The following is a 16,931-nucleotide window of genomic DNA, read 5'->3' as shown; positions in this document are numbered from 1 at the left end:
ACAATATTAACATTAAATTAACATTTATTTGATTTTGCCAAAGGTTTCCCCCGACCCCACTTTCCCACTTTCCCCCGCCTTTTTGTCAAATAAATACATTTGCATACATTACGCAACATATGAGCTCTCTCCTGGTAGTTTTTGGCCCACATTAAAATGGCCTAATGGTCCGCTGCCAAGGGCGGGCGAATAAAAAGCCACAAAATAGGAACAAAGCAGGGAATTGGGAACTTCAAAAGGCAAGCCGAAACAAAGTGGCAACAAAGTAATTGCAGGGATTTGCCTTGCGGCCATCGCGATGGGAAAATGTTAAGGGAAACTCTATGTGGGGAAAATAATACGCAAGAAGCAAGGAGCAAGGAGCAGGGGGTTTCCCGGGCAGCAGGACTAGCAACCAGTTGCCGCGCCATTTTCTCGTTTTGTTTTTCATCGCATTTCCTTTTCTCTCCTCTGGTTTTTTTAATGTGCCAAAATGTATAACTGTAACTGCTGTGCATGGGTTGTCGTTTGAACAATTTTACGCATATTTGCACTCAAATATAACATCTCCCCGGAATATATATATGTACACATATAGATTCTGGGGCCCACGCCCTGATATTTACGATGGCACGTTAATTTTTATGACATTTTTTCGCTGCCGATTCGGTTGCCCCTTTAAGCACCCGTCGCCAGACAGCGATTTCGATCCCATTATGTCGGCTTTATGTGGGGATATACATCTCAAAAGGGCCCACAAGTGCTCGCTAATAAACCTATTAAATTTGGCGATAAATGTTCGAGGGAAGCCTGGAAAAGCTTCACAAATTTAAAGCCATTTCTGGACATAAGAAGCTTATGGTCCAGAGCAATTCCAATTTGCCTGGCAAGTTCTTAGCATTTTGATGCGAGTGTAATGTCGTGAAGACCTATTCAAAGTACGTAAATAGAAAATTGTGCTAATAAATTTAAATCTTTCTTCTCTTTGTTCTATTCTGTTGTGATTTCCAAGAAAGCTTCGTTTAGGGCTTCTATTTTATTGTTGGATTTCCTTTGTTGCTCTCTATTTTTATGTACCTGCATCTTAGCAATGATTACGGTTATTATTCATTAGCCACGCTTTTCTCAGCTCGCCAGCTGGTGTTTTCCCTCGCTGTCCCTCGCTGATTATCTGCAATTTTTCTGACTATCAAGAGAGGGATTGGGAGTGGGAAATGGGGAGGAGTGTCTGGCCATGGTTCAGTGGCCATTCAATATCTTTTTATCCGCTCGATTGCTCATCTCTGAACTGCGACCTCTTTGTGTCTTCAAGATGGATCCCTGCAATTGGAGTTCAGGTGGGCGGAGCCCTCATCCCACGTGTGTGTGTGCTCATTGTTTCGCTTTTATCTCTTAATTACATCTTCATCTGGCCATTGAAAGCCTTCGGCTCGGAAAGTTTAATTAACTGGCCAGGAGCTCCTGTTGGCCACTCTGAAGCATCGATGAGCGGCAGATGCGAGTGCTTCGATTCGATATACTCGTACGTCTACTGGACATTATAGCCCCCAGTGCTCAGTTTTGTGTATTGAATTGCCACTAAAATCCACTAATATGACAGAACACCATATAGAGTGTGCAAGCAATGGCCGCAAATTCATTAATTTCAGGAATGCTTCGGAGTGCAGATAAAGCTATCAAATAGCCCACATGCCACAGCCAAAAACCAGGCCGAAATGTTATTTTATGCGGCTTGCCGTTCGCACTAAATTATCGAAATTTTTGGTATATGTACTTTTGTGCCTTGTTTTCCATGCCAATAAATTATGGCTTTACATACTATTTTCTCATGTTCAATTTAAAACGTTTTTGGTTAAATTTCAGCATTTATTAAAAGGTTAAGTTTATATGAAAGTACATTACTGTTTAGTATAAAAAATCTTGATAAAATTCTTCTATTATTTTTTGGGTCTTCCCTTAATTGAATTCCAGTAAAATTTAGTTAAGTGCCATGCCACACAAAGAGCAGTCAATGCATGAGCACCAAGCAATTTGTTTTCATTTTCTGTCTCAATTTTCAACAACCAATTTCCAGCTGAATCCCTAATCTCCGCCGACCGAATGCAGCCAACTGTTTTCCACTTAGCACGACTTAATCCCCTAAACGGAAACTCAAACTGAAAACTGGGATAAATCTGCCACTTCTCCGGCGGCGAGGACAATGGCAAATGAGGGGAAGCAGCAGTTACTGTGCCACTCGCATTCTAACTATATAGTATATGTATGTGCTCTATAGCTATATAGTAGTAGTAGTAGTGGAAAGTGGAAAGTGCGTTGTGGGCCTGCCGGCAGTAATTGCGGCGCTTAAAACGACAGACGAGTTTAGGGTTTAGCTGCAGATGCATTTAACTGCATTTTTACTGGCGTTTTCCAGCTTTCAGTTTTCGTTCTGTTGGCTTTCCCCGCCATTTCCCCCAAATCGAGCGTGCCGAAAAAGAGAAGCACAAAATACGTAACTCTTGAAAAGTTCGCATTCAGTCGAGCGCAAGGATACCGCCTCCACCGAAAGGAAAGGAAGCCTTCTTCGACTGAAGGCATTATATTCGGTTCACTGTTCCGATACTCGATTATGTCGGCAATATGTTAACGCTAACAAAGCCCCCGCCCGATTCGCGTCCTCGCAGGCAGACAGCAATTTGTTCCAAGTGACTTGAGCGTGGCGCAAATTAAGTGCATTTTCATTAGTTGCAAGTTGTTTGCTATTACTTGGACCCCGGGCCATTTGAGAAATTAAATTGCCAAGGAGTCGAAGTCGGGGGAGTGGCTCTCTAGCACTGCTCCGAGTTGGCAAACAGCAATTATTTTTCCGGCTCACATTCGCCCTCAACCTTGGCGGCCAAAAGGGATAGCCTTCCGACCATCCAACTATCCACTGGATGGACTATCATCATCTGCCCCACTCAACGCAGTCATCCAACCTTTATGAATTTCGGCCATGTGCAAAGTTATTTGCCAAACCAAAAGTGCAGTAGTGGGGGTAACAAAAAAAAAGAACGGAGAACCTTGCTCCACTTAAAACTGGATGGCTGGGGGATCGCCGAAATATTTGTGGCATGGAGTGCGGAAAAATACCGACAGCCACAGGATGTCAACAGGAGATTTTCGGGTTTAAGCCTGGAGGCAGAAAAATGCATTAGTCTTTCCACCTGTCCAACCAAAAAAGTCCGTAGTCATGTTTTTGTTTCATAGACTTTGGTTGTTTGGCAACTTTTCAGCAGGCGAAGTTTGACAAAGGCAAAAAGTGAGGGAAACACACTAGTTTACGATTTAGATGTAGCTTTAAGGCTTAGAATTTTACAGGGAAATGGGAACACCAATAAATGCTAACAATTTGTAAGCCCATAATTCCTCCTGCATAGAACATATAGACCAATCTGCACAGCACTAATTCAATGTAGATTCCAGGGGAGAAATGCAATCCATTCTTTTTGGAGCGAAACCATTGCACTCCTCTAATTCCAAATACACATCGACATCCATATAGCTTTTGCACAATTGCGGTTTGTGCGCCAAATCAACCGCAGAGCATGATGTAAAGCGGCAGCCAGAGGTTGGCCGCATTCCATTTGGCCGAAAATGAAAAATATAACGGGCTCACCAGGGCGTATACGCAATACGTAACAAGTTCGTCCAGGTTTCTGGTTTCTACATTGAAACTGCATTAGCACTGCGTCCATTCGAAAAGTTTTCAATGCCCGTCGTTCGTTTGGTTTCATTTCAACGTCCAACTAATTAATAATGCATTCGCAGCCGATTCGAAAATGTGAAAATGCGCGAAAAATGTAAAATCCAATTTCGATGCAATGCAAAAAGGGCCAAGTTTTGCAAGCTTTGCATTTGGCCTGCAACTGGATCTGAATCTGAATCTGGCTCTGCTTGAGATTGAACTGAATCTCATTAAGTGCTGCAAAATATGAAAACTATCTGGCGGGGCGGAAAGCTCTTTGCGACGAGTGCAAATATTTGTTTTTCAAATGAAATGAATAAATGCGGACAAAGTTGTTGGCTGGGAGTGGCTGCGCCGTCAGTTTGTCAGTTTAATGAAGTTGTTTTTGCCAGTTCGCCGTACTGATCCGCCTCGTTGGCCGACACGCCAACAAAGGTCAGTGTGTTAGACTGTTGCATGCAACAGGGAGTCCTCGAAGGGAAGAGAGGCGTGTGGCACCTCCTCCAGTTGCAGCACCAACAGCAACAGCAGCAGCTGCTGTTAATTAAATTTTATTGTGCAGCCATCAAAAGTTGTCCACCACAAAAGGGAGGGGTAAGGATGGGGGATGCAGGATGGAGTGGCAGGATGGAGTGGCAGGGACACCGTGAAATATGGCCACCAAGGAGCAGCAGGAGCATCAGCTGCTGCTAATGATGATGTTGCTTGTTGCCAGTTTGGTTGTTGCTTGTTGCTACTTGGTTGTTGCCACTCGCCTGGCTGCTAATTTATACACCACACTTGTACACACACACACACACACATACACACGGAATCCCAGCAACAACAATGTGGACGAGCAGTCAACTGCAAAGCCAGGACATTTATCTGTTTATGTATTTGTATTCAAACGGGCGAGAGTGTGCGTGTGTGCACCTGCAGCAGCAGCAGAAGCAGCAATCAATAAATCCCAGGACCCAGCTCCTGTTGATTCTTGCGCAAGCCTCTGCATAAATGCATGGGCGGAGCTCCCTGGTTAACTTTGCATGTGGGCCCTGATGTCTGACGTGCAACGAGAGCTGCAAATTTGCATGGCCAACAGGCAGCAGGCAGCACATAGCACACACAGCAGCCAACAGGAGGCAGCAACCAAACCAAGCCGAACAACAAAGGCAGCAACTAGTTGTTGCCATGGCAGCTATCCATGGGATGCTCGGCAGGATGCCATCCTCCCATCCTGGCATCCTGCCCCACCCACTTGCCACGGCCATGAATACGAGAGCAACTTTCGCAGCGAGATGAACACGATAAGCTGCAAAATGGAAAATGGTTAGCTCAAGTTCTGGCAAAACCAAGCTGACAGCTTGCGGTGGATAATTTATGCTCGCTCGCCATAATTGCGAAAATGTAATTCTTTTAAATACGAAATGAATTGGCTGCAGAGAAAATATTACTTCAATCAGATTATGGCAAGGAAATCCGTCCGCAAAGACATTTCATGGAAATGCTGAATAGAGATTGAGATAAATTTCGTAGAAATAGTAATATGATTGCTTTTTAATAAGTCCTATCAGAGAGATAGCCGCAAACCTATGAGTTGATTTAAATAATTCACCAGCAAAAGTAAACAAAAGCTCGCCAACATATTTGTTGAATTGCAAATTTATAACTCCTTTTAAATATTCATGGGAAATAAATGTTCTTTTTGATCGAATGTGCGAATACGCTTTGAATATTTTATCAGGTCAAATATGGGTAGAAAAATAGTAATTTAGAGAAGTGTGAATTGTTTGCAAAATGCATATTGCAATGAAAGTTTTTGACGGAAATAATATTTAACTTGTATGCATATTATACTTTCCCAGGAGAGTTTTCACTTTAAAATATAGGTTCTTTTCAGTTCCTTTACTTAATCAAATTTCAGACAGCCAAAAATCAATGCCTCTCGTTCTTTATTTACACGAACCGAAACAACCTCAACCTCAACCCGTAATTGGTGCAAACGATGTACCTTCGAAAATCGAGGCCTGTTGCACATGATATACGTAGTTTCGCCTGGCAACTGTAACTCGTTTAGCCTGCTTTCGGTTCAGTTCCGGCCGTAAAGGCCATTTCCTGGCCAAATCGGGCAGATAACTGCAATGCTGCCCTGTTGCACTACGGATTCCTCGCACTGGCCAATTGGATTATGCTCGGTGCGAGCTAAACTAGTTAAAAACATATTTGCACAATCCCAGAGCTCCGGACCTCCGAACCTCTGTACCTCTGGACATGGGCCATCTTGTCGTCGGGGGAGCGGGTTAAAAGCCATGTTCCTCGCCTGCGTGTGGATGTCTGGCTTTGTGCGTCAAAGTTTTAATTAAACGGGTTTATGTTTTCGCCCGCAACACACAAAAAGTTAACACACGAGGCGTGCCAGTCGCCCAGGGAAATCGAAGGAAACTGGGGACTAATAATGCATGTGGCTCTGCCTTTTATCGGTTTCGTTTTAGCTTGTACCAGTTAAATATAGATCTTTGAATTTTGTTTGCTTAATTGCAAAGTGTAGGCTTTTTTCTGTATTTTGAATAAAAAAAAAAAAGGTTGCTTGCTTTTAACAGCATATAAGTTTTTAATAAATTAGATTAAACAATAAGATAAATGAAGTTTAATCAATAAGATTAATACCTATGACTTTAAAAGGATATCTGCACGACTGCTCAGTTTTCCACCTTTGTGATATGTATTATTACTTCATATATACTTTTATATATTTATATATTTTTTATATATAATGTAAATATTTTCATTTACACTTACCAACATTGCCCTCCGCTTGAGCAAGATCTCCATGCGTGGTGAGCAGCAGGACCAGCAGGAGGACTCCGAATTGCAGTAGCTTGGGCGGACGACTCAGGGCGTCCAGGCTGCAGCAGAGTAGGCCGCCGCCCCCCGCCCCGCAGCCGCGCACCTCGCGCCGTCGAGCGCCCTCGCTGATCAACAGGCGGCCGCGGATGTTCGGCAGCGCCGCCGGCGGCAACTTCCGCTGGTGATGCAGTAGCTCGTGCTGGCGAGGATTCCTCGATTGCAGCTGCAGCTGCAGGTGCGGCTGCTGCAAAGTGGGGTGGCTGTCCTGCTCCTTCCCCTGCTCCTGATGCTCCTGCTGGTGCCGATCCTGCTGCCTCGGCTGCTCCCTCTGCTGCTGGTGGTCGAATGGAGTCGGTCGCTGCTCAGCCAAGGACTGCTGGCATGCTCCTCCCGCCGGTGGATCCTGGCCCTTGGCCACGCGTCGTGCTCTCTGGTGCTTCGGCTCTTCAGTTGTGGTGCATGGATCTTGCTGCCGTTGTTGTACATTGCTTGCCATGATAATCGGCACACCTGCAATGAGCAAAAATAATGGGTAAAAATAATGGCTGGCTAAAAATAATTGCGATGTTATCTTATCACGATAGATGAATTGCATTAACTGAATTAGCACCTAAATATAGCTTGAAAAGCCACCACAAACTAACTAACGAAATGCACTCCAATAACAATATTTCCCAATAACATTATGGTAATTTAAAAGCCATTTCAAAATATATTCAAGCTCAAAAATCAAATTAAATGCAGTTATTTTTATTTTTATCCTTGAAACCATTCTCAGAAACATTGTTTTGCCAAGTTCCCATTTTTCAATTAGCTTCTTTTGAGAGCACGAAGCCCGCACTTTGGTCGCCCACATCCCCTTGTAAATCCTCGCACAAATTTATGCTGGAATTTGCTCTAATAACCTGCTGCCCCGCCCACTCGAAGTGGGCGGTGTAAGCCAAGTACAGCCAACGTATTTTCGGTTGCTCCTCATTGTTGTTACCGGAAATTAGCAATGTATATTCCGGGGGCGCTGCCTCGGTTGCCTCTTGAGGGAAATTGCATTTTATTGTGCCTGGGACAACTTTTCGCTCTTCGCTTTTCCGGCATTTCCATATTTCATATTTTCACACAATGCCACCGGGCACCTCAAAGAAAAGCCTTAGAGGGTGGGGAAGGGAAAGGGGGGAAATCTGGGTGTTTCGGAGGGCTTGAGTGGCTGGAATCTTTGTGTTCGGAGCACATTTGTCGCGCTGCAGTTTCCGGTTTTTTTAGTTTCTCCACTTTTGTGTGGCCTCCGGTGACTCCGGCCACCGAATGCTTAGCGAATACTTCTTGCTCTTTATATGGTAATAAATGTCAGGGCTCGGCTTTGCCAAACAGAACAGCCTGCCGGCAGGGGAAATTGATTTTCTTTGCCGCTTGACTGGCTCGACGTGCCGATGGCCAGGTGGACGGGGATCTGGATTCCCAGTTCTGGGTTCTGGGTTCTGGATACCGTCTGGGTCATTTGGCGATAAGCGCCTCAGCCTCGCTCAAGGTTGAAAGATTTCCGATAGCTCATTTCATCTGAAGGGCGGAGCCGAAACGCCTACCAAATGGGATTCCAGCCCATCGACAGCGAGGAAAAGATGTGGCAGATTAAGCCCAACAAAAAAGAAACGTCAAATTATCGAGCGAAACAAGATAGCAAATCAAACAGCCTGTCAACTGCAAGCAAATAGGAATTGATATGTTTCCCAAAAGAAAAACTTAGTATTTATAAGGCAAATTATTTCATAACCATATACTTAAACTCTAATTACCAAACCATCAATCAATAAATCCCTCTATATTATGAAATCACATTCTTAATTTTGCTGACTAACTGATATCAACGAAAATCAAGTGCAGGCACAACCCAATCAATAAGGAAAAGTTGTTGGGGAAGGAACCCAAAGTTTCCATCTTAATGTTAACTAGTTTCGCATGCCAGAACTGCTGACTCACTTATAATAATAAAATTAAGCCAAACAAGCATCAATCAGGGAAATTCATTAGCAGGAAAAGAAATAGAAATAGGAATTTGTGTAAGCCCATGCCGAGCACAATATAAATGTCTTGGCTAACATCTCAATTACGGAAACATCTTTAGTTGTTACATGTCTGGGACATGGTAATATGATTTCAATCATTTCTCTCTCGAAACTTGCATGATTAATGTCTGGCAGATTCTTGCCCCCGGCAAGTGTCTTCTAATGGACTTTATTGCCTTGACACAACCCGACTGCTCCTTCGTTTTTCATGCCAAACTAGAAAGCCAAGTCTAAGCCCCAATAAGTTGGATAGGCCCAGATGACACCGCAGCATATGGGCGGGATAATTAATCATGGAACGAACGTGCCAGGACAGCCAAAAAGTTTTCTCCTTGAGAGCAAGGACTGCTAACAAAACTCAACCCAAGTGAAACACATTAAATCGAATCGGGCGAAAAGTTAAAAGCACGACTCTTTATGAGCCCGATGCGAATTCATGGCTGGCAAAAGGGAATATCTGATTAGTTGGCCTCTCGAATTCAATTAGGGTGGCAGGACACAACTTGCGGTGGCAGCCGGATGCATCATCCTTGGCCTCCTGGGCCGTCGTCCATTTCATCGGCCTCCTGCCGCTTCATTTGCCTGCGCTGAATAATTTATGCAACTCAATTAGGCGACGACCTGGCGATAAAGTTTAATAATTGCAGGTGTTCTCCTCCCCTTTTGCTCGCACTTTAATTAAAAGAACCGAGCAATTAAAAACGCATCATCAGGCAGAACACAACGAATGGCGGAAAAACTCGGGGCGATTGTAACCGAGTTCCCCGACTAGCAAGTACCTTGTCCTTAATTTAATTTATAATTTCTCATAATTTCAAAAGGGAAGCAATAAGTTTTTCAACTCGGGGGAATGGGAAACTTTTAGTGGTCTACCGCTTGTAAACTTTGTTTTAGAAAGTAAAGTTAGAAAGAGTGTGAACATTTTGAAAAAAAAAAATCTGAACCTGAAACAGAAAACCAGATTTCAATTCACCCCCCGAAAACAGAAAAAACACCAACTCGCAATGTAAATGTAATTTCCGCAGAGAGGAGGCAGCGCTAATGGGGCGTGGCACTTTTTTAATATTGTTAACAGCAAAGCGTTTCGGCCTTCCATATAAACAAGGTTCGGCCTGGGGAAATCCGGAGACGAAAAACCGCAGGTGGAACCAGTGGAAACCGCGTTTGCTACACGCAATCCGTGTTCGCGGGTCTCCTCCGCTTTAAACCACCGACAACCGCGACCACGACTACAATTAAAATGCAGGAAAAGAGCTCCAGATGAGCCTTTGTGCAGTATCCCGCCCCTGCATCCTCCTCCTCTATCGTTCCCAGTGCTTTTCCGCTTTTCCCGCGGCGACACGAGACTTATTTGCACATTGAAATATATTTCCCCCCACGAAAAGCCGCTGCACTTTCCAGTTCCCCGGCGCTTTTCAATTGGCTTTGTCAGCCAAATATTTCTGTGACTGGCACGTCGCTGCCATGGATTTTCCATCATCAATTTCAATTGAATTTGTTTGGCGCTACCGCGAAACTTTGATAACCCCAATAAAGTGCGAGTTTCGCAGGCAGATGTCATTTTCGTTTTTGAAAAATTATAGCTATTTTTCAACGCAGAGCTGCAAACTTTTTTAATCAGTTTACGCTGGCACCGAAAATATCGATATCGATAGAAGAGGTGTTTCAAAGGCCTGCTCTGCACGTCCAAACTCATGTTTTCTTATCCGGCAGTTGAGTGTGACTGGCCTAAAAGCAATTTATTGCATCCTTTGACTTTGAGCAGACACTCATTGCATTATGAACTTTCCGAAAGCAGCAATTAATGTTGTTTATTACGCTTCCTGAGCAGCAGCTGAAAGAAGTTAAATTGTTTGCCAAGAGCTCTTGGGAGCGCAAAAAAATATTTCTTGAGAGATTAAATAATGAAAAACTATTAAAACAAAACAGCGGGCCGCGAGAGTTTTTACATAAATGCAAAATGTCTTCTGAAAAATAATTTAATAACCCGATTAAAGCTCACTTAAAACTCAAATACATTTTCAATTATTAAGTGCAATAAATATCGAAAATTGCACATAGCCCTGATAAGTTCACAATGGCACAGTGTTGAGCATGTCCACTCTGTCCAACGAAAAGCGCACGGCTTGCAACACTATCGAAGTTTCTCGCATTTCCGGTCTTTTCAAAGAGTCACCTCACGTGAGTTGGATTAACTGAGAATAATATACAAGACTTTTGCTCGCAAATCCCTCGTTTGTGCTTTATTAATAGCGATGAATAAAATGCAAGAAATGGCAAAGGCTAACCAAAATGGATCCAAAATATCTAAGGAGTTCGCGGCGGAAATGGAGAAGGAAGTCGCCATTGAAATCCTCGCCAAGGATGATGTTGCCGAGGGAGGCTCTACTGGAGGGGGAAGCTCTGCTGCAGAGGGAATCTCAGCTGGAGAGGGAAGCTCTGCTGGAGAGGGAAGCTCTGCTGGAGAGGAAGGCTCTGCTGGAGAGGGAGGCAAGGACTGCCAAAAGGGAGAAATGAAGAAGCAAAAATTTCCTAAGGGAGACAAAGTAGCCAAGGACGAAGCTGACAACGTGAGCTCGACAGGAGGAGAAGAAGCACCTTCTGCCTCAACTGACAAGGAGTCCAAAAGCAAGGCTATAATTGACATCGAGGATCACTATAGGGAAGAGACAACGAAGAACCAAAAGTTTTCGAAGGAGGGCAAAATAAAACAGGAAGTCGCCGCAAGCATCTTCGCTAAGGATCAAGGAGAAGAAATAGGCTCGGCAGAAGAGGAGAAAGCACTTTCTGGCGCAAATGCTGAGGAGCCCGCTAGCAAGTCCATCATCGATGATCTTAATATTCGGAAGTTTTCTTCAAAAGAAGACTCAAAAGGAGTAGAAGAAGCCCAGCCTGTCTCCAGTTCCCAAAAGGGGTCCGACAGCAAGCCTAAAGTCGTCGGCAAGAGATTTAAGTTTGTTTCCAAAGAAGAAGCTGCTGTAGGAGAGGTAGCACCTCCTGGCCTCAAAATCGAAGGTGAGGATCGACAGAGGGGAGCCATGAAGAAGAAGCAAAAATTACCAAAGGCAGGCAATGTAACTAAGGAGTTCGAAACGCACATGAAGAAAGAGGTCACCGCTTATATGAACGCCAAGAATGAAGCTGCCAAAGAAGGTTCTTCTGGAGGAGAGAAGGCACCTTCTGGCTTAAGCGCCAAGGAGTCCGGCAGCAAGCTCAAAATCGACGACAAGGATCGCAAGAATTCAAAGAAGCTTATCCGGATATTGCCGGCCAAAAAAACGCAAGATGAGCAATCCACCGCTGAAAGTACGAGCGATGATGAGTCTTCCGACGAATCTCCCGACCTTAAGGGCAAGCGGGACGATCTGAATTCGTTAGAAAACTTTCGTGCCTGCGAGAATCACAAGCACTGTCGCGGGGAGAAGAAGGCACGCCGCGTCCTCATGAAACTGGACCTCCGGCGCGTGGAGGACGTGGCCCGCTTGACCATCAAGCGGAGCAAGAACCTTATGCTGTACATCGATAACCCCGAGGTGTACCAGGTGCAGCACACGAAGACGATGATCTGCTTCGGCCAGCTCCGCATGGAGGAAGTCAATAGCTTGGCCACCAAGGCGGCGGAGGCCACCACTCGCTTCCGAGTGCCGCCAACTGGAGCTGGCAAGGGCAACAAGGACAAGGTTGAGGAAGCCGGTGCTGTGTCTTCTCTGGCCGACGAAGACGACAATGGGGAAGTGGACGAGGCGGCCGCCAAGAAGGTGAAAGAGAGGGACATCGACTTGGTCCAGATGCAGGCCGGATGCTCGCGCGACAAGGCCATCAAGGCTTTGCTGAAGACCGACAACGATGTGGTCAACGCCATCATGGAGCTAACCATCGCTTGAGACGCCAATTGAAACATGATAAACAAATTTCTAAAACACTAAAGTAACAAGTAACAAGCAAAAACTTTAACAAATAAGGAGTTTCTTCAAGAAGGAATCCCTTTCAGAGTCATGATTTTTCTTTTTATTTCTACAAATTAGGATTGTAACGATTAGCTAAACGAAACGTTTACTTGGTTTTCCATCGTACACATACATTTTCTATCGCAGATACATATTTCAGAGAAAAACCAACAAGCAACTTGTTTACAGGCACAGCAACTTCCGGGGAACGGAAAACAATTGCATGTAAAATTCAATTGCCATATTGATATTGCCAGTGGACTTTTATTTACATACAAAAAAAATATTTTTTTGCGGTGAGAACTGTTTTTTTAGGAATCGAGCGGAAGTGCTCTATTGAAGCATCTATAACAAAGTTTACCTGTCAATTTTAAGGCATCCCATCGTTTACTTTAACGGGCCAATGAATTGATACTTTCGTTGTTTAATTTTGACACAGGGTGAAAGACTTTCTTAGGGGCAAGAACCGTATAAAGTTCGTATAAGTAAACCCGAGCTATTTTCCTTTTATTTGCTCTTCCATCAGCGCTAGACCTTGCCAATTTTCCTTTCAGGTACTGTCATTCTTGGCCATTTTCCTTGGTGGCGGAAATTTAATCGCTTCTCTCTTTGTGCCGCTGACGCTGCACTTTTGTTTATTCTTCACTTAGTTTCAGCCGCTTGGCAAAGTCTCGCAGTAACTCGGCTCCTGGATTTTTTGCTGGCAAATTTTTTGACGACGCCATGATTGCGTTTTTAGCTTTTCAGGTGGCGGAGACAGGTGACGTACCTACATAGCTGCCGGTGACGTGGCTTCATAAGCCCTGCTCGACGGTAGGAATTCACTCAATTAAAATGGCTTGACTTCGTCCCCGAAGGACTGGACTGGGAGCGGCAGGACAATAAGGGAAGCCACTTAATAAATAGCCGGCTCTAACTTAATTTTATTTAATTTGCAGCTGTCGTCAGCAGCCGTAAAAAAGGCTTTAGTTTTGCATTGTGGTGCGTTCAGCAGTCCGTGTGGCTGGGCACGTGCTCGCTTTTCCGCCGGAAAAGTGGAAATGGAAACTTTGTAGCGACGCCCTCGCATTTTTTGTAGTTCCATTTGCTGCCAGTGGAAAATGCTCGCGCGTGTCTTCAACGAGTGGAAAGTTTTTGGGACTCCACGCGGTGCTCCATTTCCCCGGCAACTTTCTCCGCCGGAAATTGATTAAGTTGGTTCGTCTTTAATCAGCGGAATTGAAGATGCTGCCGAAATACAAATCAGTTGACAGTCGGCTGCCGTGCTGCGCAATTTACTATCCAATTCAAATGGTACTTCCCAGCACTTTCTGCCTGGAGTACGGCTGTTCCATCTCGTTGCTGACCAAGTCCCGGAAAATACGGCAACAACTTCGAAAGTTGTAAACTGCTTAATGGTCGCATTTAAGTCTAGGATTCATCAAATGCGAAGGGAGATTTTCTCGAGATAAGCTGCTTGTTGCTACACATTCAAATGTTTAATACTGTTGTGCATTTAGTTTTTTCATTTGAAAAAAGAATTTAAAATTGTTGCTGTTGAATGTATATATGTATATCTAAACTAATCTTTTTAAGTAACAATAGAATTTATTACTTTAGATTATTAACTGCCTATAAATTACTTAACCTTATAAGCTTCTATTACACCAATTGTCCAACGCTTTTCAATAGTTTTAAAAGTACCTTTTATTTTAAACACTGCTTTAAAAGAATTCCATTGTATCCAGTTGCTGAACAGAACTCAGTTGATTTCTTTTTGTGTAGGCTTAAGGACTTCCTTTATCTGAGTGCCACCTTCTGTTCCTGTTTTACAAGAATTTTCTTCGGCATAAAATGGCCTTGCCTTGGTTTTCCCGGCTTTTCCTTGCCGCTTATAAACTTTCCCTTTTTGGTTTTGCGGCCAGCATTTGGCCTACTGCCCATTCGCTTGAGAAGTTTTCCTTTTCGTGGTTGTTCATTCACTTTCAAGTTGATTTGGGTTTCACATTTCGGTGCGCATTTCTTGACCAAAATCTGCAAGATTTGTCTTCGGCATTGTCCTTCCGCCTGTCTGACCATGTTACCCAGTTCCAGCCGGAGCTCAAGGACCCGAGGATGTGGATGGGGTCACCCCCTCGGGTGAGTTCAGTCGGCCCCTCTGGCACAGTTCATCACTCGGTGGAGAGGCTCCTGGGCTGTGGAGCTAATCATGACGCCGATGATGTGGCTGCTCTTCGAGTTTTCCTCTCCAAAGCGACTTTCCATATCCATCTCTACCCACCGGGGTTCAATATCGAGTGCTGTGCTGGCTTTGGAACCAGAAAAACATTTTGGCTGGAGTGTTTGCCAGCTTTGCCATTCGATTTGAGGCCGGTGTTTGGTTTCGGATGGGGAAAAGCAGGAAAAGCTGGAGAAGCGGGTTCAAGACCCGCCAGGTGTGTTTGTGTTTGCCTGCACTTTAGAGCTCTTTGGGGCTCCTTGGGGCTCTATTATTGTGAGTATCGAGCACCTGGCCTCCGAAACGGAAGGCAGGGAAAAGCTGGGAAAGCGCGTGAGCGAATGCGAAGGACACTCGACGCGTGGGAGTGACTTCCTGGCAGGTGATTTAAGGCTCGACAGGCTCACATTTCCCGGCCTTTGTGTAATTGATGCACGGCATCAGGACGATCCGACCCGCCCAAAGGATAACAAATCGCTTTCATCCTGACTCCATTTCCGCCCGGGCACTATGTGTACAATGTACACAATTCGCCATCTACAAATACGCGATTCATAATTCCTTTTTTGGCCAGCCCAGCGTGAAAGGGATTTCCGTCGCCTCTTCAAAAGCGAAAAAAGAAAGGACCCTCCGCCCAAAAAGCAATTAGATAAACTCGCCAGCTGGATTCGGCAATTGAAAGTGGGCGAAAGTGGAAAATTGAGGGGGCCAGCTGAGAATGGCAGGACAATTACGAGAGTGAAAGGATTGGATAATTCAAACATTTTGTCGGGTTAGGGGAAACCCGAACGGAATGGAATTACTCTGCTAAGTGGCATGAATTATGACATAATTCTTAAGCGAATAAATGATTGTTACGTGTCCCCAGAGATTATTTCAGTACCCTCTTCAGAAAAACTAGGGATTGTTTTATTTTTTAATCGAAAAATGTGTTTCGTAAAATTTTAATCTGTAATCTGTGTAGTTTTATTTGTTTTGGTTACTTTCTGGTACATAAAATATAATTGCTTTTCTGTATCCTATTTTCATCTTACCCAAATTACTTTTGTAAATCACACATCCATCTTTATTATTTGCAGCTGTCCTTGTTGGTTTTATAACTTCAAGGACCGGATTTAATTGTTGCAAACATCTAAATAATTGTTTTGCTTTGTGGCAGGCAGGTAGTCAGCATCAGATAAGTTATTTAGGAGTTTCATCCTCTCTTTTTAGAATGTAAGGCAAATTGCTTTCCTTTGCCAAATTGTTTCGCAGTTCAACCCGAAAACTTTTGGCATTTTACAGTTTGCTCTTGTCCCTTTTGCAGCCCCATTTCAGCAATTATAAGCTGCCTGGGGAATGTTCAAGGAATTTGGTAAGAGGAAAGTGCAGAGGACCCTGGTTGTAAACTGAGTTCTTAGGAACCCTCGTTAGGGAAAGCTGCTTATGTTACGGGGGAAACTCTTACGTTTTCCCCGAGAATTTTACTGCATGCAGAAGATTTTCGCAGTTAATAAGCATTTCCGTTCGCTGGAATTTATGCGCAATATTTTATTCAGATTGCGTTTCATAAATGCAGCTGGTGAAAGGAGAGCAAAGGCCACGGATAATGAACCAGTCGGCAGCATTGGGTAGAGAACTTCCAGCGAACCGATAATGTTGTTAAAGTGCATACGAGGGAAAGGAAAAAAGAAATGATGGAGAAAGGGAAAGGGAAAGCGGGGAAAATGGGGCTGCGAAATCAATTTCGGGAAAAACAAATTGCGCAGCTTGTACTCGAAGCTCAGTGAAAATAATACTGTTGCATTTTCCGATTTTATGATGTTCGCTTTTCCTGCTGGCGTGCGCTTATCTATCCACCCTTTTAATGGGTCGGCTATCTTTAATGGGAAACTGATAGCAGCAGCAGCCTTTTCCACTCTAGATAAATCATGTTTCCCTAATTGAGTGACTTTTTATCACGTTTCCCGACACCTGATATGAAAACTCACTGCTCACTTCCCTTTCGCTGAACAATTTTGTAATAATTTGTGAAATTCCAATGATTTCGCGGCAATTGTCATTAAAATAAACGAACATTTCGCAACCAGATTCATTTGCATTTTATAATTGAATTTATGTAACCAATATGCCTGTCTTCACTCGAATTAAATCACACTGAGTTTAATTCGAATTTCGAATCAAGTTTCTGCCCGAGTGGACAGCGATTGGCATTGCCTACTTTTCTGGGCACTTTTCGC

General features: G+C 44.0%; 2 protein-coding genes across 3 annotated transcripts in view; one reads left to right on the top strand and one right to left on the bottom strand.

The window, feature by feature from the left end:
- LOC108101267 overlaps nucleotides 1-16,931 on the bottom strand; it is a 46,614-nt gene that overhangs the window by 22,965 nt on the left and 6,718 nt on the right. For both annotated transcript variants that reach the window (XM_017205553.2, XM_017205554.2), the window contains one exon: nucleotides 6,464-7,021. In XM_017205553.2, coding sequence (XP_017061042.1) covers nucleotides 6,464-7,007 — 544 coding nt within the window. In that variant the 5' untranslated portion in view covers nucleotides 7,008-7,021. The remainder of the gene's footprint in view (nucleotides 1-6,463; nucleotides 7,022-16,931) is intronic.
- On the top strand, nucleotides 10,740-12,605 carry LOC108101268. The gene is made up of 2 exons (XM_017205555.2): nucleotides 10,740-10,749; nucleotides 10,822-12,605. The coding sequence occupies exon 2, from the start codon at nucleotides 10,824-10,826 to the stop codon at nucleotides 12,450-12,452; it is 1,629 nt and encodes a 542-aa protein (XP_017061044.1). The 5' UTR covers nucleotides 10,740-10,749; nucleotides 10,822-10,823; the 3' UTR covers nucleotides 12,453-12,605.

The sequence above is a fragment of the Drosophila ficusphila genome, unplaced genomic scaffold, assembly GCF_018152265.1.
Source record: "Drosophila ficusphila isolate 14025-0441.05 unplaced genomic scaffold, ASM1815226v1 contig_412, whole genome shotgun sequence".
Lineage (NCBI taxonomy): Eukaryota > Metazoa > Arthropoda > Insecta > Diptera > Drosophilidae > Drosophila > Drosophila ficusphila.
Note: the sequence above shows the minus strand (reverse complement) of the source record. Positions and strands in the feature narration are given on the sequence as shown.